The sequence below is a fragment of the Phoenix dactylifera genome, chromosome 12 (genome assembly GCF_051530095.1).
Source record: "Phoenix dactylifera cultivar Ajwa chromosome 12, Ajwa_hap1_PhDact_Kaust_v1.1, whole genome shotgun sequence".
Lineage (NCBI taxonomy): Eukaryota > Viridiplantae > Streptophyta > Magnoliopsida > Arecales > Arecaceae > Phoenix > Phoenix dactylifera.
The window spans coordinates 29,614,086-29,637,990 of NC_143201.1; the positions used below are offsets into that span (position 1 = coordinate 29,614,086).

At 40.9% G+C, this 23,905-nt stretch overlaps 2 protein-coding genes across 2 annotated transcripts; both read right to left on the minus strand.

Annotated features, from left to right (window-relative positions):
* Positions 1 to 4,063: 4,063 nt before the first annotated feature.
* BRI1 (Leucine-rich receptor-like protein kinase family protein) lies at positions 4,064 to 7,880 on the minus strand. Its single transcript, XM_008788285.6, has one exon. It carries the CDS (start codon positions 7,680 to 7,682, stop codon positions 4,353 to 4,355), a length of 3,330 nt encoding a protein of 1,109 aa, XP_008786507.4. The 5' UTR covers positions 7,683 to 7,880; the 3' UTR covers positions 4,064 to 4,352.
* A 4,201-nt stretch (positions 7,881 to 12,081) lies between these two features.
* On the minus strand, positions 12,082 to 18,427 carry LOC103704817 (uncharacterized). Its single transcript, XM_008788272.5, has 3 exons — positions 18,096 to 18,427; positions 15,757 to 15,837; positions 12,082 to 13,073 (listed from the first exon to the last, which is right to left on the minus strand). Exons 1-3 carry the CDS (start codon positions 18,252 to 18,254, stop codon positions 12,672 to 12,674), a joined length of 642 nt encoding a protein of 213 aa, XP_008786494.3. The 5' UTR covers positions 18,255 to 18,427; the 3' UTR covers positions 12,082 to 12,671.
* Between the last annotated feature and the right edge of the window lie 5,478 nt (positions 18,428 to 23,905).

Below are 23,905 nucleotides of genomic sequence, written 5' to 3' on the forward strand. Positions count from 1 at the left end.
TGCAGGATTACTTACTGAGCCGTGTAGCTCATGCCTGTTCTTTTACGTTTTTTTTTTTAGATCACCACCAGTGACAGCTGCCAGAAGCATTTTTCTTTTGCCACAGGGCTTCTTTATTTTTGGGATGATATAAATAAACTTTTGTGTATATACAAACTATGTAGAAGCTCTGTACTTTATATGAACCAGTGGGTTGTAATACTTTCTTTTGATATATACAAGTTACACTGCTTTTGACTACCTGTTTACCATGTACGAGGCTGCGTGCTATTGCGGGTAGTAGTCGGCAATAGCACGGCCGTGTCACGGATTCGGATCCGGGGCGTGACACTTTATGCATCCCTCAGCTGCATTAATGGCAGGCATTCTTTTGATATGCCACCACACTAGTATTTTAGAGGAAGCTTGTTGGAACAATAGAGAGAAGGCACAACATGTTCTGAGTTAATGTACAACTTTTTATCACTTCCAAAGTTGCACAAACTCAGTCCATTACCATACACCCATTAATTCGTACAACTTTTTATCACATCAATGCCACATGTGACAGATGCACATTTTTTTTTTTTGATCAAGATGAAGATAGCAACATGATGCTATTAGGTTACCTTTTTTTTCTTTAATTTTTGAATAAGATTCTCTCTCCAAACCAAATTGCTAGAAAGCAATCAGGTTATCACATTTCATCTACAGTGTCACTGCATGCTCGTTACTTACAGAGAGCATTGTCAGCTATCTTGAATTCCTACAAAGACAAGAACTTGTACCATTATATATATGGTGTATGATAGAAAAATGGAGGCCTTCCAAAATTACCATAGCCATTATTTTAAACCATGAAATTTGCTGCATTATATAAAGCACTCTCACCATACGATCCAACTCGTAACAGCTGACAAGAGAAAGAAACTTGAGGTATGGAAGCAGGCTGCCATTTACATGTTAATGAAGACAAAACTGTGGTCTAAACTCTAAAGCCTCCCATGCATATCTTGTCAGTAATTAACTCAGTAAGCGAAGCTAACATGCATTCTCAAGTCAGTAAACAATATCTCACCAAATTCAACATGGTACATGAAAAAGATTGGAGTAACAAAACAACAACCTGTGGCTGTTCTTGGATGTATAAATAAAATGGAAGTAGGTTCTTTATAGTCTCATATTACTTGTGTGGGCACAGGGAGCTGTTGGTCCAAGACTGAGTGAAGCTGACAGTCATCCAACTAATCAAGACCTCGCAGGGTCACCCAGGGGACAAACCCTAGCAATCAAGAGGCCCATGTGTCTCCTCTGCTACCACCACCGAAAGCTAGGGATGATGTATGCTTTCTAACAACTTGGCCTTGTGGCTTGGTTCTTTTTCTGCACTTAGATTGTGTGATGACCCGTGTAAGTATTAGTCCTACGTACATTGGTTATTTGGGTAAGGTTCTAAGTTGTTACAAATGGTATTAGAGCAGACCCAACTCATGACATATGTAGATAAGGAGATACTGTAGCATGGATATATTTGAGCTGACCATGAGCTGATCGTAGTGTTTATGATTAGATTTGAGTGAATTTGGATACTTAGCTTAGCGAGGACGCCAAGGCTTAAATAGGGAGAGTATGTGATGATCCGTGCGGACGTGTGTTTGATCCACATCGATTATTCATTGGATAGATTTTGGATACTTATATAAGAACAAAGAACTCAAATAATATATTTCAGCTAGCCATTTTGGGTGATGCCCTGGGTTGTTACTCGATCGTGATATTTGTTATTGGATATGAATGGATTTGGATCAGTTTGGCAAGAAAACTAAAGCTTAAACAGGGGGAGTATGTGAGGATCCGTGCAGGTGTGTGTTTAATTTTATATCGATTATTCGTCAGGATAGATCTTAAGTACTTATACAGGATCAAGGAACTCAAGTAATACCTTCCGACTAGCCTTTTTGGGTGAGATCTTGGGTTGCTACAAATTGCATACACTAGCTCGCTATTCCATCATATTTGTATTGATTACCTAACATCTTACAAGAATTACGACTATTTGACAGCCATAGCTAGCTTGTCGATATGGTCATTGATGTTTCTTCCTCCCATTGTAACATCATCAAGCGAAATCAGTGCCTTTATCATCCAATTGATGGTGAGGTTGTCGCTAGAATAGAACATGGTATAAGGCATCCCTACTCTTAGATTAAATCTCCATAGGGCATTCATGAATCTTGATTCGGGTATCGTGAAGCAGCTATTATTGAGCAAGCAAGCACTAACATCATTCGCCATGGTTTGATGTTGTTTGTCGAGAATTATGATCCAACACAATTTGGATGTTGAAGTATAGCTTTGATGGCTGAAGGGTCGATATCAGTTTCAAACCCTCAGGCATGGTCAAGCTGTGCCACCATGATAGTCCTGCATGCTCTTGTAGTGGACCCTTTGAGGTTATAATTGAATAATAAAACAAGAAAAATTTGATGTTATTAGTGTAGTCATCATCATGAACCATTAGTGCAATTTGTTCGCCCATCCAGGACCTTATCTGCTTCTCTTCTCCCTTGGCTTCTAGCCTATTCATGCCTTCACAAATTTTTGCATATTAATCCACCATCCTCCACTACACTCGTGAAGCAATGACTGTTCAATGTTTCAATTATAGATCAATAACATAGGAGACAATAGTGCATTAGAATAAGACACCCATTCCGGTGGAGAAGATTTGCATCATTATGGTGTCTTGATACAACATGAGAAAGGCGGTGTGAGTCTATTTCCCATGGTCCCAAGAAGCATTCATTGTTTAAATTTGTGATGGTTACTTTAGTGAAGCCGTACTCTGGGAAAACATAGACTAAATTCACACAACGCCCTATTGCAAGCCATCCATTGGGCTACGTGTAATAGAATTGTTCCAGCTCCCTTTACGTCCTTTTCTCCGTAGCTGACAAGAATGGGCAAGACTGCCAATAAGCCTCTCAGGTTCCTCCCACGTCCACATTATGCCATTACTTTTGGACATGAAACATCGACGAAATGATCTCTTTGAGGGAAATGATATCATATTGTCAATTATTGTACGACAATTCAACGAATGCACCTGAATTGGACCCACTTTCCTTGCAATACTCACAATTGAATCATTTTGGTCCAACAGGGTACGTACAAGGATTATGCGTTCTGAAATGAAGTCTGCCTTCATTGGTGGGGTTCAGCCACTGGTCGAAAGAGATGATTACCGGAGCAACTTCTAGTCCGAAGTAAAGGACGTGCACAAAGTTCCCCAATCCATCAGATAAATTTGTAGATGTCTTGGAGCTACCATCTTAAACATATGCTTGGGATAATGAGGTGAGAGAGTTTACCAATCTTAACAATGCATGAGCTGCAGCAACTGAAAACTTGGAAAAATAACAGGAGCATGGAGAATCTGTGACTGCTGAGGAAAGATGAACAAGTTGTACCAAAAAAATAAAAGGGAAGAAAGACAGGCAATCAATTGGTTATCTTTTTAATTGCCATACTAAAGAATTAGATGAGCAATAAATGGATGTAGATAAACTGTCATAAACTTGCTACTTTGAACCGGGGGCATGTGCAGAGGTCACCTTGCTGAAAAATTTAAAGAATGTTAGAGAAAATAAACAGAAGTTATTCTCAAGAAATTTCGATGCAGATTTTAGGAACAAAAATCATATGAGACCGGCGCCATAAAATATTATATGAGACGAAATTTTTAATTTGCCCTGTTTTCTCTAGACTTCGACACCAGTTTAAGCATTCAAGTTATAAAATTCTGGTAAGTGGCAGAAGACCAGATAATCGTGTCCAAGAGACTACATTTGATGCAAGCATGAAAGTAGATTTGTTAAGGGAAAATTTGAGTGTTGAACCGATCTTATAAGAATCCTGTTCAAATTAGAATGCCGATGAATTGATCCATGCTTACCCTTAGTGTCTAATACAAACAGAAAACTAATGAGAAGTGCAATTCAAGAGCAAGAAACTTGAAGAATAATGGCACCTACTACATGTAAGAGAACGCAGAGATTGAAAAGTTGAAAGAGGGTATCCAAGATGAAGCACGACAGAGAACAATTCACTAGATTGAACCAAAATAAACAGAGATGAACAAAAACCACTAATCTGTACAGCACGTAAGAAATCTTGAACAATGTACATAACCTATAAAGCTATGATGGAGATTCATATATGATACATTAACTGGTGAACCTACAGGAAAAATTTCTCATACCACTGACATGGTAAGTGGTGAAGGAGATAGCAGGCTCGAGAGAACTTCTCAAATGAATGTCCATCACCTTCCTCTCTGAAGACTTCGGGAATCACCAATTTGCTCCCATCTTTCAATCTCTCTCTTCTTTGCCTTCCTTCAAGCTTATATCGACCATCCAGTAACTCCCAGCCACCGACGCAGAGGCAGTGGAGTCGACGGCAGACCCTGCCTGAATCTCCTTGAACATCGCCATCACATTTAGCATCGTGGGACGCTTCATCGGCCTGTCATTCAGGCAAGCATAAGCAATTTTTAGATGCTCCAGCAGCTCCAGCTCCAGTGTGGGATCTCCCTTCAGAAGCTCGGGATCGAACACATCAGTGATCCTAAGCTTTGAGTGCTGCATGACCCATCCGACCAAGTTATTGTCCCCGAAGTCCGCCGAGTCCGTGGGCCGCTTGCCGGTTAGGAGCTCGAGCAGGACCACGCCATAGCTGTAGACATCCCCTTTGGTGGTACAGCGGAAGCTCTGGTAATACTCCGGCGGAACATAGCCAGGCGTTCCGGCTAGTGTGGAAACACTTAAATGTGTGTCCATTGCGCTCATTAGCCTTGCCATTCCGAAATCCGAGACCCTGGCTTCCAAGTTCTCATCGAGAAGGACATTGCTCGATTTCATATCTCTGTGAATGATGTGGGGAATGCAGCTGTGGTGGAGGAATGCTAGGCCTCTGGCTGCTCCAATGGCAATCTTTCTCCTGGCTGCCCAGTTGAGCTTGATCCCGTTCTTCTTCCGGTCATGCAGCACATCTTCTAGGCTTCCATGCTTCATGTATTCATAGACTAGAAGGCGTTCTTCCTTGACCTTGCAGTAGCCCAACAAGGGAACGAGGTTCCGGTGCTTGACCTTTCCAATTGTTTCCATCTCGGCCATGAATTCCCTCTCACCTTGCCCGCTGATGTGAATCAGTTTCTTTATGGCTACTACGCTGCCATCTCTGAGCTGGGCTTTGTAAACATCACCAAATCCGCCGGAACCAATTAATCTATCATTGTGGAAGCCATTGGTGGCTTTGAGGAGATCGGCAAAAGTGAGGTTCTTGAGGGGCTTCTCAAATGTAGCAAGGCTGATGCTTAAGGCTTCCTTCGTTCCTGTGAGCTTCCAGCTGGAATCCCAGGTTCCTGATAGATCTCGGCTGCTGCTGCTATTATCCTTCTTCCACTTCTTCCTCTTCCTGCTCTCAACTGCGATTATGACGACGCCGAAGATGCAGAAGAGAGAAAAGAGCGATCCCATCACCACGCTCCCTGCAACAGAGGCTTGCCGTCGTCGGTGGGACTCTGAATGCTGACTGCTCGAGTTCAATACAAGATTCTCCTCGCAAGATGGGAGAGGATAACCACAGAGGGCTGAGTTGTTCTCATACCGATATCGGGGAAATGTCGCCAACTGACCCCCTTGAGGGATGGTGCCATTGAGCTTATTATTGGAGAGATCAATCTCTGAAAGCATCGAGAGCCCAGAGAAGCTCGCTGGAATTGGACCTTCAAGAGCGTTGTGGGAGAGATCGAGGACCCCCACAGACCGCAAGCCCCCCAAGTCCGGCGGGATGAGACCAGAGAGCATGTTGTGGCCTAGATTCAAGATCATGAGGTAGAACATGCTCCCGAGTTCCTTTGGAATCTGGCCCTCGAACTCGTTGTAGGAGAGGTCGAGGAAGATCATGGAGCCGTTGTTGTTGAAGGTGTACTGGGTGCTCCCCATGTAGACCCTGGTGAAGTTGCAGGACCGCGAGCTAGGTAGCCGGCCGAGCTGTTCTGGCCGGACGCCGGCGAACTCGAGGAGGTTCCCAGCCCCTCGGCACTCCTTGCTCCCGTCATTCCGCAGGTACACGTACCTCTTCCCGGTGACCAGACCGGCGGCTACCTTGCCGGATTGCTTGGCGAGGCTTCCCGGAATTGTCCCGTTCAATCTATTGCTGTTGAGGTCGAGCCATATCAGGCTCTTGCAGTCCCCGAGCTCGGGCGGGATGGCGCCGGAGAACGAGTTGCTGCTGAGCTTAAGGATGGCAAGTTTGTTCAGCCGGCCGATCCACGAGGGGATCTCGCCACTGAGGTGGTTGCTCGAGAGGGAGATCCAGTTCAAACTGGAGCAGTTTCCAAGGCCATCGGGGATCAGACCGGTGAGCCCATTGTTGTCGAGAATGAGATTCTCCATGGTCTGGATGCAGCCCAGCTCACCCGGAATGTCGCCTTGGAGCAGGTTCTGCCACATGATCAGATCACGGAGCTTGGAGAGCGACCCAATGGAGGACGGAATGGTTCCAGTTAGGTAATTGAAGCTGAGATCTAGGGAGACGAGCATCGAGCAGTTGCCGAGGCTCGCCGGAATGGAGCCGCTGAAAGCATTGTTCTGTAAATAGAGCTCCTTTAACCTGGGACCACGGGTTTGGCAGAGGCCGGAAGGAATAGGCCCTGATAGGCCGTTCGAGCTGAGATCGAGCAACTCTAGTTTTACGAGATTTGAGAGTGAATCAGAGAGACTTCCGGTGAGGTTGTTGAAGGCGAGCTCCACTCTCCTGAGACTGGGCATGGAGGTGAGGGCTTCTAGGGGGAGCTCGCCGGAGAAGCTGTTGCCGGAGAGGCTGATGGACTCTAAAGAGGAACAAGAAGAGAGATCGCCGGGGAAAGAACCGGACAAGTGGTTGGAGGAGAGATTCAAGAAGACTAGATTCCGGCATTCGCTAAAGATTCCCGCGCCGACCTCGCCAGAGAGATGGTTGGACGAGAGGTCGAGGTGGTAAAGGGCGGAGCAGTCGGGGATGGTCGGAATCACACCGGAGAGCTGGTTTCCGGCCAGATCCAAGTGCTGGATGTGGGAGCCGGAAAGGAGCCACCGGAGGTCGGTCTCGGCGGAGATCTTGTTGAAGGAGAGGTCGAGAGTCTGGAGGTGGAATCCGAAGCCGGAGGGGGCATTCCCGGCGGCGGAGGGCCCGACGGCGTTGCTGGAGAGATTTAAGTATCTCAAACCCGAGCACGAGGAGGCGAGGGCGGACACGTCGGCGACGGACCCGACCAAGCGGTTTCCGGCGAGATCGAGCACGGTCAGGCGGCCGCTGCAGCGGGAGCCGCCGGCCGAGGCGAGGGTTCCGGTGAGGTTTGCGGAGGCGAGGGAGAGGGACTCGAGGTATTCGAGGGCGAAGAGGGTGGAGACGACGGAGCGGAGGTCGGTGCTGAGGGTGAGACGCTCGAGGGCGACGGCGGCGACGCGGGAGCTCTTGCAGGAGACGCCGGCGAAGGAGAAGCAAGGGTTCCGGGTGGGCATCCAGCTCGGGAGAGCCTGGGGTTCGGGGAGCGAGCTCTTGAAAGAGATGAGGAGCTCCAAGTCCTCCGAAGGAGACGCGGCTCCTGGACGAAATAGGAGGACAACGACGAGGACTGAAAGCAGGAGGGAATCCATGGAGAGTCGGAGCTTTCTTCTTATAGTAGCTGAGTTTACGGTTTCTAGAGTTCGGGTTCCGCCATTAATGGAGGAATGGAGGTCCAGAGTGACACGGAGGGAGGAGCCCAGAAACGAAGGCTGGGGGGGAGCAGAGGAAGGGTTTTTATCGGGCGTCGTCCTTCAGATCCGATCCCGCGCGTGGGGCAACTGCCGTCTTCTATCAGACCTCATAAATCCCCTTGGCTCAACATGAAATAACGCAACTGACATCAATTCATGTAAATTACTTGCCAGCGGCTGGTATTTGTCGGAGAGTTTAACGTACCCGATTTAGATGACGTAGATTTCCGCAGAAACGTCTAGAAGTTAGGAATTTGTTCGATCTCAGCCGTTCACCGGATTTTTTTTTACATGAATACTTATTTAAAATTTAAATTTATATAAATATTTTTTTAAAATTTTTATTTACTACCATTGCTATCCTAAAATACTATGTGCAAATATAACAATTCTTCTAATACCATTAATAAAAATTATATTTATTTTAATTAAAAATAAAAAAATTTTAAATTACTTTTTTTTGTCTCATCATGAATGCTTTATAAATATTTTTGTTTTACAGAACTATCTATTAAAAATATTCTAATCATTTTAATTTGAAATTATTTATTTTTTTACGGTGTTAGTGTTAGATGATGTAAGTACATATACAAAAATAAAAATAAAAATAATATAGTAAAATAATTTTTTTAGAATATATACATGTAAATATTCATTTAAAAAATATTTATATAAAATTTAATATTTAAAAAAGTATTTGTATTAAAAAAATTAAATTAATGATCAAAAGTGTCTAATGTGAAAAGTCAGAGTGGTCATCATAAGGTGGTTAAATGAACGGACGGTAAAAATGGCCGTCCAAAGGTTGGAGGTAAGAAAAATTTTAATTGAAAAAGAAAAAAAAAAACCTGAGGTGACGTGGTGGCATATCCAACATTAGTGGCTAGGCCCCGCACATCCATTACCCAATCACGAAACGTCAACGCCCTCTTAGTGGAGTATCTGGTTATGTGCTGTTCACGTGCTGACATGACAATGATAGATTAGTGTGCCATGTCAGCATGTAATAAGGTGGGAGGAGAGGGACACGGAAAAAAATCAAAGCGCGATGCGATTTTACCATCAGAACCCTCCTTTGGGGGGGTTAAAAACTTAGCGAAAATCAGTATATATATATATATATATATATATATATATATATATATATATATATATATATATATATATATATATATATATATATATATATATATATATATATTAAGACATAGTTTCAGAATTTATTATTCATATTTTTTTTTCATTGTTACTTTCGAGATAAATTATTAACATCTATTAATATTTTCTATAATACTTTTTATAATATTAGTATTTATTATATATAATAATAAAATAATATATAGATATTATATTATAGTATAGTATATTATATATCTTATGATATAATATAATATAATATAATATATTAATGTAAAATAGCATGATACTATAATAATATTTATTTTATTATATTAGAATGTAATATATTATTATAGTAACATTGTTATTATAATAATGACATGATAATTTTATTATATCATATCATATTATTTATATATAGTAATTCATATAAGAGTATATTATATAAAATAATTGATATATATTTATATATTATTTTTATAATATAATAATATTATATTATATATACTATTTTTTATATTATTGTATTATTATATTATTATGAGATTGGGAGTATTTTAGAAATAACATAAAAATAATTTTTTTCGCTAATGGAAAAATAACTTATCCATGTCATAGGTCGGTAAGACTTTTTTCTCATTTAGGATCTATTTTAATAATAGGGCTGAAAATCTTATAAGAGCAAATCTTTTTTTCTTTCTTCGAGCCGGTCCACTTCAAAGCTCTTCGTGCGTATCTTTGCATATATGTCTAGTCCGTTCTGTAATCCAATAATTTTAAAGATTGTACTGGTTTAATTTATGAATCTTATAAAATTTTCAATCCAATCATTCAAATAGAAGTTTATGAATAAATACTATCTATAAAACAATAACTTATTTATTTTAAAAAAATATAAACTTTTCTATAATATTTATTCACCAAAAAAAACTGGCCATTAGTAGTACCTTTTTTTTTCCAAGGGAAATAAACAAGCACCTCATGCGCGCTTTGAACACCAACAATAGTTTTACCCAACTTCAAAAGCAACGTTACAGAAAATCCAATTTGTATAAATCTTCAACGACAAATCATCAACTTTAAAATTGAGGCGTGAGCGGAGGAGAGAGACCTCCTATATATGGTGCTTGCTGACGAGAGATAGCAAGAGAAGGGATAAGGGTATTTGGGAAATAGGGCAGCAGAGAGAACATCAAGCGATCGAGAGAGAGAGAGAGAGAGAGAGAGAGAGAGAGAGAGGCGTTGGAGTTGGGGTTCGGGTTAGGATTGGAGTTGCTGGACCGAGCACGGAGAAAAACCCAAAGACCTGGGGACAGAGAGGAGAAACCCAAGCGCCTCGTTGCTCTCAATCCTGGTGGGACAGAGTAAAGAAATCAAAAGCCCTAGTGAAAGAAAGGAGATACCCAAGGACCGTGAGCCATGGGGAACGAGATGAGAAAGCGACGGATCACTCCGTTTTGGCGTGATAGGGAGAGAGGGAGAGAGAGAGAGGAGAGAAGCCCACAGCCATGGAGAGAGATGAGAAACCTAGGCACCATGAGCCATGGGGAAAGAGGAGAAACCCAGCGCCCCGTTTCAGAGGTAAAATAGTTTGCAAGGAGTTTGTGCGTATGTATGGCGATTTTTGCCTTTTAAAGGGGCCGCTACCACCTGAAAGCTAGAGGAGAGAGCCAGAGGCGAAGAAGCCAGGGTGTTTTACCAAAAAAAAAAAAAAAACAAAAGAAGCCAGGGTGTGGACCCCACCATCTGGCCACAGACGTCTGGCTGTCCTGAAACCGACGATTGGTATTATACTTTTTCAGAACGGACATAAGAAAGTCCATTATAGTCGTCCAGATTTGATCAAACGGATCGAGCGACTCCAGTTGTGAAGCGAACTAGAATAATACTAGATTCAATATTTCGGATCGATTGAGCGTAACGGGTCCCGCCGGTGAGGGCAGAGACCACCACTCACAATAGAAGAATTTTTTTATATAAATACCTTTTAAATATCAAATTTTGTATAAATATTTTATTGAATTAATATTTATATGTATACCCCGTCAAATATTTATTTTATTATTTATATATATATATATATATATATATATATATATATAGACACACACACACATACTTACTCATGCCATCTGCTGTTAAAAAATTAATCAGTTTTAAATTAAAATAATTAAAATATTTTTATTGAATAAATGTAAAAAAATATTTATAAAATAATTTCGGTAGAAAAAAAAGTAATTTTAAAATTTAATAATTAAAATAAATATAGTTTTTATTAGCGGTGTTAGAAAAATCATTATATTAGGAATATTGTGAAAAATAATATTTTATAAAAGTACGAAAATAAATAAAGATTTTAAAAAGGCATTCACATAAATTTAAATTTAAAAAAAAATATTCATGCAAAAAAAAAAAAAAATCCCATAATAGAGCCAGGCGGGCTCAGAAGGCTTCTTGCGCGGAGGGCCGATCTTGCAAAGCCCAGGGATGTCACATCTCGGTTCCTTGGACCTAGAAAGAAAGATCCGTTTACGGCCTTTTTCATTGTATAAAGTTGATTCCTGCGATTCTCCTATCATGGCATTTTCGTATATTTTTCACGATTTTTAAAGAACATTCTACGGAAACGAAGTCCATTAATCTACGTCAATAAATGCTTCACTCCATTAAGAAAGATATTCGAAGCCGAAGTCCGTCCTCGTGCTATTGGAAAGGAATGGAACAGAGACAGTGCCAGATCAACAAAACTTAAACCCACCTGCGGAAGGAACGTCGACGTTGCCCACTTGCAGAAGAAAACGTGCAACTTTCGTTTCCAATCCCGGAACTCCACCCAGTTCTGGATAAAATAAGGTGGCGTGCCCGGTGCATCTTTGTAGATTAATCTGAATAGCAATTGGATCTGCGTCTCAAGAAAATGTGGCAAATAACTGGGAGGCTGGAAACCAAGGTTTTTAAAGCATAATGAAGGGGCTCCTTGATTAGGAGTAAACTTTGCGGGCAGTATAAGGCATCCCAGATTCTTATAAATCTAGCAATAGAAAAGAGAAGTATAAAAGATAGCCAGGTTACGGAAAATGTTTTCGCCTAAGCAAATACCAAGAGAGTGAATAAAACAGGAAAGAAAACAACAGGAAGCAAATGAAATCTTCAGCGTCCACAACAGGAAAAACCAAACTAGAGATGCAAATCAACCATTAAACCATCTTCTGTTGAATAAGATGCAGAGAGATTCTTCATTGCAGCAAGCTGCACTGAACAGATTGAGCGACAAACCAAGGACCAAGCTTCTTGTTTCAAACACGCATCCATGGACATAAAATGCTGCTTCAACCGAGCCGTGTTTGCTGGATATCTACTTGATTCGCAGGATCATCACACAGACCAAATATACTACCTACCAAGTTCGCCAAATTCATATGATCCATAAACACGAAAAAATAGCAAACAGCTTTAAAACACACACACACACACACACACACACACACAAATCGGGGCCATTTTTTACATAGAATTAGGCTGACAGCAGCTGAAACTAAGAAGCTTATAATTAACAATGGCTTTGACTCTCAGGGTGCATGGAGCTCCATGAGATAAATGTACTTTTTGGATGCCTCCACAAACACTCCAGCATGCAGACCTCACAATTGGAGCACCTTCATGATTTACGTTTACCAAGTTTTTTGAGGAAGGAGTTGCAGAAAAGTAACCGCAGGTAGGGTTACCGGGGCTAACAACAAAGAAGCGATGCAGCTTTTCTGAAAAGTATCAATAGGACTCGTGTGATGGACTATCTGAATGCATATCCATAGATGTGTCATTGGAATTGAGGGAGTTAGAGCCACGGATTTGATTGGGAAAGACAACTTCATGGTTCCGAGTTCCACTGCCATTTAGCAAGGCACAATTTGGATAATATCCTCCATCCTGTGCTAGGTTATAAGGCTGAAGGCTGTGACGAACAGGACTGGAGAGAGCATTTGAGAAAATCGAGTTCTTCGTTTGATCAGAGTGTCCAGTCCGAGGGGCAATTACAACTGTTGCTGGTCCAGACACACCAGAGGAGGCCTGGATGTTTGTGTTCGTAAAGTGCATTGTGGTTTGAGGATGGCTAGGAAATTGCAGTCTTGGAGACATTGACGCATCCTCTCCCCCATAATCAATCTCATTCTGCAAGACCATAACAAGTTATTTAACAAGTCTGATATGATGTACATGCCAGAAAATATGAAGTTAACGCCATAATTTAATATGTCCTATTTAGAAATATTAAAAAACAACCTGTTGCCATCAGAAACTTTTAAGCAACCAAGGAATATCACTTGGGATGGGGAAAAACCCCCCCAAACAATACGAGCACAAATTCCAAATGTAATCATCAAACCATCTCCCAGTACCAGTTCACCAGCTAGTGCTCTAGTAACATACCATAAAACAAACTACAATACAATGACACAATAACACAACAATATGACATGTCAACGAGGGAGAGAGGTCACATTTACCCCTAAATATTCATCTGTCACTGTCAATAAGAAACAAGAACACCTGCCTTAAAAATGTATTTGCTTCATCATAACATATTATCGATATCATAATATAATATTGTAGCTAAAATTCCTAACCAATTGCCAATGCAAAAACATCAAGAAAGTAACAAAAGGAGACAATGAAAAAGACTGAATATAAATTAGGTAAAATATTTCTCAAAATCTTTTTTCTGATGGAAAAATATTTCTTAAAATCAAAAGGTCAAAAAAGAAAACTCATCAAAATTCAGAAATGATCCAGATTACCTCATCAGATATTCATGATATAACATGAATTATTTCCCGGAATTCGAAAGATTTTTTACAGTAAAAAATAAGGGGAAAAAAAGATAATTTTTGGATAATGGGAAGAATTACGTCAACAACTAAACAAGTATTTTGGCTGAAATGGTTGTTAGCACTACAAACATTTGAAACAGCTTGTGCAAACCAAATGACTGTAAGGAAAGAAGATAAATTGGTTTTTTTCATCACTATATAAGGCTCACTATATCTATCATGCCGCATCTTCCTAGGCTCTCTATAGTATTTATTTGTGTTTTCACTTGGTGCCGCACATAAAACAGGGCAATGTATGTCCACTTCTAAAGCCCAGGTTGACTGAAGGAATATAATGGATTCATGGAGCCCTTAAAATTTTAAAACTGCTACTAAAATGAGTAAAGCGTTACCATGCGAACAACCAATAGAGTTTATGTATTCACTTAGATATGATCATTTGTTCCTTTATCTATCAAGATCAATGCTCCATAAGGCAAGCCTGTGTATTATAATAAAGAAAACCATGAAATTTAAGATGATAATCTACCTCTTGCTATTATAAATTAACAATCAAACATCTTAAACAGAAATAGTACAATATTTCATTAGTTGATCCCACAGAGTAAATGGCTGTCTAAAGGGATGTCAACAGACAGATTCAGTAGCCCCGTCTTAAATTGTTTCGATCCGGATCACTCGGTTGAGCTTATTATAAATTTTGTATATGCTCTTGCCTAGACCCAATCCAAGGACATCCCTTTTACATCCATCCAAGTCACCACAACAAGGAGGTAATGAGGAATCTGAACATCAAAAAACTCCAACTTCTTGCTTCTATTTTTCCAGCACATTAAACAAAATTTCAAAAATTTGTGCAGGTACAGCTAAATATCTTGAGGTTCCATATGTTTTAAAAGGAAGTCAAAATCCACATACAAGTAAAGATGCACAAGGTTTCAAGCAACTTTTCAATTGGGATCCCCCTTCCCACTGAAAAAATGAACCACTAGAACCCAACAAGACTTTCAGGAACTAAGCAACCTACATTTTGCCCATTTAAGTGTGCACAACTGTGTGCTTCCAACAATCAGATGCAAAAGTGAGCACAAACCAGTATAACGATCTAAATGAAAATGATGGATTGCTATGCACTAGAAAGATGCAACCTATATCACTTACTGTAAATAACTAAGAAATGTAGGATATGGATTATGTTCAACGTTCATGATTCCATTATAGTTCTACGCATAACTAAGAAAAGTGAAGAACTCATCAAACATCATATGTGCAAGCACGTAAGACTCCTTGGATACTTTGTCATGCTAGAGATAACAGGGCATCCCATGGAACCCTACGAATTCACCACCTCACGTTGAATCAAAGCTCGACTCTCAAACAGAATCCATGCATCTTCAGCCTCCTAGTTTTCATAAGTCTTCTCAAACTATTCCAGAGCATGGACAGGGTAATTCTATCTGAAGATCTAACTCTCCAGCTTTCTGATCCTTGTATAGCATTAAGGGGCATTGAAAGGGAAACAACCTTATACCTTTTAAGGACTTGATTAGATGACTTCTCTTGTCAATTTCCACAAACTTACAGTTTTACAAACAAAGAACTTGAACATCAGAAGATGGTCATGCTTGAGTACTTAACAAATTATGATAATAGAAACAACTAACCCACATAAAGCAAAATCCTACAAATTAAACCAGGAAATTACTATTGCAATTTATAAATCAACAATTAGATCCATGATTGAAAAAGCTCCTGGTAATTGCTCACCCAAGGCACTAGTACAATGAATGAGTTGAGTACACAATGTATGCCACAGTTAAAGCTAGGAACAAAAATGTGAAAAAAGAAGGAGAGGGACGAGAGAGAGAGAGAGAGAGAAAAATTTTTCTTGCTTGAGTTGTAATTACTGAACAGGGCAAAATAATACCTATTATCAGAAGCACAGAACATAATAAAATAGATGTCGAAACAGACAGCAATAAACCACAAAATTATCAATTGAAAGTATACGAAATTAGCAAAACCTGCAAATAAGCAACGACTTCTGCTGCAGTCACTATTGCCCCTTCCTCATGCTGTCTCAAAATCCACTGGTAGAGTTTTTCCTGTATAAAACATAAATCTAGTAACAGTAAGAAGCTTATATAGCACAGCTCATATAACAATCTAGAAGAGAGCAGGAAACCCAGGGGAGAAAAGCAGAGAAAACATTGCAAGTGGCATCCCCAAATTAGAAAAGGAATAAACCACATAACTACTAGCTAAAGGTGAAACTTTGATAAGAGCTTGTCAGGGATGAAGTTAATCTGAACTCGCGAGTTCTTCTTGCTTTTAAGTTATTTGATAAAACAGAAAATCCGTATAGATGAAAATGATCTGTCTTTAGCTGAACTATCTCGTTCTTCCAGTTTCCTTCGATTCTGTAAATAAGTCATCCGGACGGGGGAGGTGAGAATATCTCGATCGAAAGCTCTACTGTTCTGAATAGTGAGAAAGATTTTTCAAAAAAATGAAAAGTATAGGCAAATGAAAGTTATTCTTGATTATTGTACCAGGAAAAGATAGCACAGCTTTGGATGCACATAAATAAACTTCAATTTCCATAAATTTAAGGCAAAACATTTCATTCTTCATTTGATTCTGGAGAAAATAATACTCTCCTTCCCGGAAGCCAACATTCATTTTCAATCCATTTCATCATACTTCCAAATTTCAGTTTTGATACCCTCACCAAGCTCTTCTGTGGGATGGTAACTGCTCCCTGACTAGCCTCATACACATGGAAACTAGAAAGCAGGGAGATATCCGTGGGACCATAAACGAGAAAAATATTAAGAAATTAAGAAATGATGCCAATATAGACAACAAAAAGTCATCAATACTCGTGAAACCAGCAATGGTGCAAGAATTCTGCTCCACGTCCTTTGAATATGGGAATTACATGTAATGAAGGAAGCACTGTATTCTCAATGCTACTTAATCAAGCATCATGGGTTGGCTGCCAACTACTGCAAATGGAAGGCAATTGTTTAGGCTGATTTTGGGTTTATATTGTAGGTAAGTCTACCTTCCTTGCATCTAGAATTTATTCACCGAAGTTGACTAGGTATGACTAACACAATTTTGTCATTAACAATTGGGTTCCAAGGGAATTATCAGGTAGAAAAATTCAGCACCTTCTAGAGATTATTTTGCATTTGCATATTCTAAGGTTGTCAGGTTCCTGAGAAGAACAAGTACAATCTGGATATGGAAGGGCCTCATGCGACAAACTTCAAGCAATTGTCATCGGCATTAGAACTTTAAAGTGCATGAAATTACCATACTCTTAGCATAAAATGTTCCTTTCTCTCCTTCAACAACCAATCCAAGCATCCTTTACTTTGTATCAGCACAAAACACCATCAAAAATTACATGACATCTAGTTCATGAACCATTCTCAGTCCCCTAGGCGATCCCACCCGTAAGCCTCTTAATTCAGACCCATCTAAAAACTTTTTCCTTTTTCGAGCGAAAGTTTCTGATGGAATTAAACACCATTGCTCTGGGTTGTCCAGTGTTACGATTATCCAAGTACATTCGCTACTGGAGTGGATCAAAGCTTTGAACCAAGAAAGGATCCGCAACCTCACTTTAATTTTCCACATCTGTGATTAGGCAAATGACAGATTCTAGTAAGAGCGTACTTATAAATTCATATTAAAAAGTGAAAAACAGTGATCATCCATCACCCCTTCAATTGCGGATGCAACATTTGATATGCAAGGAACATAATTCAAGTGATCCGTAAAAAAAAAAAGAGAGAGAGAGAGAGAGAGAAAAGATAGGTGCAGTACCTGTGAAAGATAACATCAAAAGAAGAAGTGAAGAAGAAGAAGAAGAAGAAGAAGACAGAGATGAATATAAACATAGTAAAGCAAACAAAACCCCAATTTCGCCAACAGAATACAAAATTATCTAGGGGAAAAAGCGCCGCTTGAGATCCATTGAGCAAAGAGAAGCTCATGCACGAAAAGATTTCCCCAGGATTAAAGCAAAATCGAACGACGCACGAACAAATTTTCCTTACGAAACCTAACAATTAACTGACGCAAAAATTGTTGGAATCTAAAATATATTAATAATCACAAGCGGAAGGCCCAATAAATAAATTATTCCGTCGACCAAAACCCATTCAATCCATCAAATAGAACATATTTTTTTATAAAAAAAATTAAAGTCAAAAACTTTCAAATTATTATCAACGGAACCCGACACAAAAAAGCCACACCAGCGATGGAGGGCAAACACATCCAATCGACGAAGACCAGAAGAAGATGAGAGAAAGCAACAAAAGTGGGAGGGAGAAGAGGGTGTACAAACCAGGGCGTGGCGCTCTCCAGCCTGGAAGGAGAGCTTCTGCTGCGCCATCGCCTGCGTGTAAATCTGAGACAACGAGTTCGCCGCGCTGCAGAAGGTCAAGTACAAGCTCCGATCCACCTCGTCCAGCCGCGTCGCGTCCGACTTCCTCTTCTTCGCCATGATGATGGACGCCTTCGATTCAGAAGATTGATGGATCCACGAAACGAATCCCTGGAGATTAGATTACGGAAACGAGGTGAGGGAGAAGAAGAGACGATGATGATGATACAAGAACAAGAACGAAGAGTGGAGGGGGTCGGCGATTTCCTATAAATTATATCCCTCGCATCAAGGTTTGTCCGAGTCGAAATCAGACGCAGCTGTCTGGGGCTAGGCGCGCGTTACTTGATCTGGTCCCACCAGCTTCAGAGAGAGAATCTCATCCGTTCGATCGGTGCATGACTTATTGGATGGTGGAGATTTCTTTGCCGACTATGGTTGGTTGTGCGGCCCGGCTTTGCTTGATGGACCGAGTCATTGGTGGACAAGTTTTGATGCAAGAGTTCTTTTCAACTTATAGCTTTTTATGCACTCGGCCGGTGCCTAACAAATTACAATTAAGCAATAAGTAGAGCTTTATCACTTTATGAGGATCCATGCAGGTGTATCTTTAGTCTCATATATTAGATAAAATTTTAAATACTTATACAGGACCAAAAAACTCAAATAATATTTTCCAACTAATCTTCTTGAGTAAGATCTTGAGCGTGTGTTTAGTTTCATGTTGGCTATGCACTAGGTAGATTTTGGATACTTGTACAGAGCCAATGAACAAAAAAAGTATATTCTGGCTAGTATTTTTGAGTGAGGTTCTGAATCGTTACATAATTCAGCTACTATGACCAAGAGTTCAATAAGGAATTTTCTTGATTATTATTAGAAAGTTTAGATAATCTCATAAAATTTAGCATAATGGTTGTATTATTGTTTGAATTGATGTCTTTTTCGAATATACAGTACCATCTATAGAAGTATATTAAAGATGCTCATTTCTCTTGCTTAGAAAGGTTACATTGCTTGTGCGCATTGCAAAAAGGCAATTGCACCAACAAATCTTCTAAACCGATAAAACAACTTGCTATGATAATACTATGACCTTATTTTACTTACAATGTATGTAATGGTCTTTTATTGTCAAATTGCTTATTTTCTCCATTGCTTAGCAAATTAGATAGCGTAGCGTCTTGAATTTGTACTATCATCCATAACTTCCTCTACCAAAAGAAAAAGGGAAATATAGTAAGGCCTTTCATCTTAAACTAAGCCATGATCCTTAATCATCACCATTTCATACTTCAACAAAATAGACATCATAAACTAACCCAAATTTAGGGATGGCCACGATTAACCATTTAACTTGTTTCAACCCTATGTAGATCCGATTATATCATGTATTGATCAGGTTCGAGTTCGAGTTAACAGATTGTTTTTATCTATTTTATATCTGAACCAATCTATATCTGATTTGACCTAACTTGATTGCCACCCTTGTCCAAATTAAATTAACTATGGCTAAATTTAGGGTTGGACTTAGACAGAGGCCAGAACCCTACGCATGTTTTGGCCGACCATCATGAAGGCCCAAAATTGTGGCCCATATTGCCCAGGGCACGGATCAAGTGCCCCAGGCGGCACAAGCTGATTCGGGCAAAGTGGTCGCGTGCTGCTCCCGGTGGGGCCGTGTAGTGCTTGCTTGGATCCATGCGCAACTTCGTAACTCGCTAATCGATGGGTGAGAAACCGGGAGGAAATCAGATTTAGGGCCGAAAACTATGTACCATATCATGAGTGGATCCAGAGTTCCGGACCATATTCCCACGGGGAGGATACGGTGACCATATCTAGCGGAGACTAATGCTATCGGCCAGTTGGACTTGATATGACGCCGGTCGGCGGTCGATGGGGCGTCGGATTCATGGGGCTCGTTTACTTCCTCCGATGGAGACCACTTTGTCACTCATCTTGATGCCTTCACTGATCCCATGCTGCCATGCAGATAGGGACCTTGCAATCCACCCACAGCCATATACAGAATATCTTTTTTAAGAGGGGGAAAAAAAAGGGCCACTTTGTCACTAGATCTCCTTCACTGATCCCATGCCAAATAGAGACCATGCAATCCACCCATAGCCATATACGGATTATCTTTCTTAAGAGGGAAAAAAAAGGCTGATACCCATCTTTTTTTATTCTCCATCTAGAACTGATTTCAATTGGAGTTATGAATGATAATTTATGACCTATCTTTCAGTCTGCAAACGTTCCGCTTTAGGTGGATTTGGATTTGACGTAATTAGATCATAAATAGATTAATCCATCTAAACTTATTTATTAAATAAGTTGGATTTAGCTCTAAACGTGGGTCGGATTATGACCTGCCTCGTTTAACTTATTTAATCTGTTTTCAACCTGTTTAACCCGATCCGCTTAATCTGTTTAAATCCATTTAATCCGTCCAATTCTTTTTAACTTGTTTAATAAATGAATTATGTGGATCAGACCGAGTTATCTGTTTAATAAACATGTTGGATTCAAATTTAAAATTTTGAATTATAATAGATATGCCATATATGGGTTAATGAATATTTGACTCAACCTACATCCAATTCGATTCATGTCTGACCCGACCCGATCCGATTGCCACTCCTAACTCGAATCAAATCCAACTTTATTTCATCTTCTAACCAGATTTATTAACATCGACTGGATATGGACGTGTCACTATGCAGAAGCTATCTCTCGAATGATTGGAAAAAAAATTAAATTATAGATAACTCTGTACATAAGCTAGATTATTAAATGACACTTTTATTATTTTTATTTTATAATACAAATCTATAGATAATGTGCTATATAACAAGAATAATCCACTTCCAGATATTTTGAACCTAACAAATTTGGACACGGTTTTCTGTTATGCAAGGAATGTTACCCACCCCTGCTCACATACATGCAATAGGCCTGTTGTGGTTGAAACCTGGCCTGAGGGTGACCACGCCGGAGGAGGACGAGAAGGCGCCGTCCGGGACAAAAAAGGGGAGCCACCTCCTACACTCTTAGGGACCTGCACAAAGCCTTTGCCAGGATTTTGGCGAAAGACCCTTCAATGACTAAATTAGTGGAGTTTTTGGAGAGTCTTATGTTTTAGCGAAGAAGAAAAAAAAAGTCCTTCAGTGTCGTTGGTCTAGCCCATTTATGGTCCTTACAAAGGCGACTGCCGTATATATCATCCTCATCATGGAAGAGAATAGTCTTGGCCAGGTGTGGCAGAGTGTGGCTCATGCTAGGTGTGGCAGGCTATGGCCCTTGGCCAGTATAGCAGGGTATGGCCCTTTACAGGTGTAGCAGGGTATGGCCCTTGACATGTGCTTGGCGAGGTCAGTTCGGCCGTTAGTGGGGTCCAAGATCGGCCGGGCCTCTTGTGAGGACCCGTGCGGGCGTGTGTTTAGTCTCACATCGGTTATTCGCTAGGTAGATCTTGGGTACTTATACAGGATCAAGGAACCCAAATAATACCTTCTGGCTAGCCATTTTGGGTGAGATCCTGGGTTGTTACAAATGGTATCAGAGCGGACCCGGCTCATAACCTATGTGGACTAGGGGACACTGCAGCACGGATCTATTGGGGCTGACCACGGGCCAATCGTGGTGTTTGTGATTAGATTTGAATAGATATGAACCCTTAGCCTGACGAGGACGTCAGGACTTGAACGGGGGGAGTATGTGAGGACCCGTGCGGGCGTGTGTTTAGTCCCACATCGGTTATTCGCTGGGTAGATCTTGGGTACTTATACAGGATCAAGGAACCCAAATAATACCTTCTGGCTAGCCATTTTGGGTGAGATCCTGGGTTGTTACACCTCTGGCCGAAATCGGTTCGGTCTTCGGTAGGACCCGAGGTCGACTCTGGTCGAGGTCGTCTCTAGCTAAGGTCGGCTCGGTCTTCGGCAGGACCCGAGGTCGGCCCTGTTTCTAGGCGGGGCCGAGGTCTACCTGGCTCTTGGCGAGGTCGAGGTCAGCCTGGCTCTGGTCGAGGTCGTTGCTCGCGGTCGAGGGAGTCCCTTCGGCCTACTCGATTCTGAAGTTTGCTTGGCCAAAGTTGGGCGACTCCATGCCGGAGTAGGCCGATTCATTTTGCCTCCGATGGCATCAAGGCCTATATATAGTAACCTAGATCGCGGGTGTTGGTCAGTGCAACTCCACCATGTAGGCCTATGGCACCCGCGAGACGAGCGGTAATACTCGGCCACGACAAACAATCCACGCTTTCCTTCCAGTAAAGACAAGATTTGACCATGTCTCTAATGCTATCTCAGGTGAAAAAAAAACGAAATCATAATTGATAGGTTCACTTTAATTTTTTACATTTGCAAAGGTGATTCATTCATAGACATAGTTTTCCCTTGTGCAAGGAATGTTACCATCCCTGTGCCATACATGCGATGGGCCTGTATGTTTTAGTAACAGAGATCATATATGCTGGTCAACGCAGATCAACTGCTGCATTATTGTTGTATGCAGGCCTATGGAACATATGAGAGACCCAGCTAGACCTGCTTAGTAGGCAGGCTGGTTGGGCTCAGCCTAAGGTACCATTTTATTTAGTCAGGCTCGATCCGGCTTAGCCTTCGGGCCTACTTTCTAATTAGGAGTAGCTGGTTGCTGATCGCCTTTGCAGTCGACGAGATAAGCTTGAACGCGGAGTAGCAAAGGTCACAGGTGCTTGGTGATGCAAGCGGTCTCCAGGGAGGCTGTGGTACAATGGTGGGGGAGTCCTTCTCGAGGAGGATAGGGAAGCAGAGGAAGGCAAGTGGCCTGGTTGTTTTTGGCCAACTGCCCTGGTGCCTTGGCCGTCATGACCTTCATCTTAGCCTTAGTGCTCGAATCCTCCATATCCCTCTCTTGGTGTCCAACCTGGAGGACAAGTAGGGCTTCCATGAGGGGACGACATTGCTGGCAGCCATGGTGGTGGATTTGGAGGAGGTGAAACCCTACATATAGATAGATATATATTATATAAGATCGATGTCGGGCTGGGCGGACACAAACTCGAGTCTGGTCTATTTAATAGGCAGGCTCATATTTCATTTTTGGGCTGGCCCATGGGCTTATCCAGGCCCAAGCTTGTCCAAAACGTTTTGGGCCCGAGCGGGCTGGGCGGCCCGCTCAACTTGTGAATAGGAGTACGTCGAGCCACAGCAACCAATCTATGCTTTTAAGTCTCCAATAAGGACGAGATTTGACTTTAAGTCTCCAATACCATCTTAAAAAACAAAAAAGAAGAAATCTTAATCCAAAAGTGCATTACATTGGGTCTAGATTTTAGAATCAAATTTTAAATCCTATTGAATTGGACCATTACAAGTCCAAGTGAACCCAAAATATGAGCTGACCGGGCAGCCTATGTGTCCGTTTTACATAGCATGTCCAACATTTCCATTCATTCACCACCTATTTTAACCAAGAAATGATTCCTCAATTATCAGCTATTATGTCCCTAATGCTAACTGCGAGCACTATAGTGCGATATATCTAAAGGTGGCAATTTATGATCCGATCCGTCAACTATATTTGTGAACGACCCACTTTAAACAGGTTTGGGTCTGACATAAATGAGTTTAGATCGTAAATGAGTCAATCCATCTAAATATGTTTATTAAACAAGTTGGGCTCAGGTTTAACTTTTGACCCGTTTAATAATTGGATCGGATTATGACCCAACTTATTTAATCTGTTTAAAACCTGTTTAACTTATTTGAAACATGCTTAAT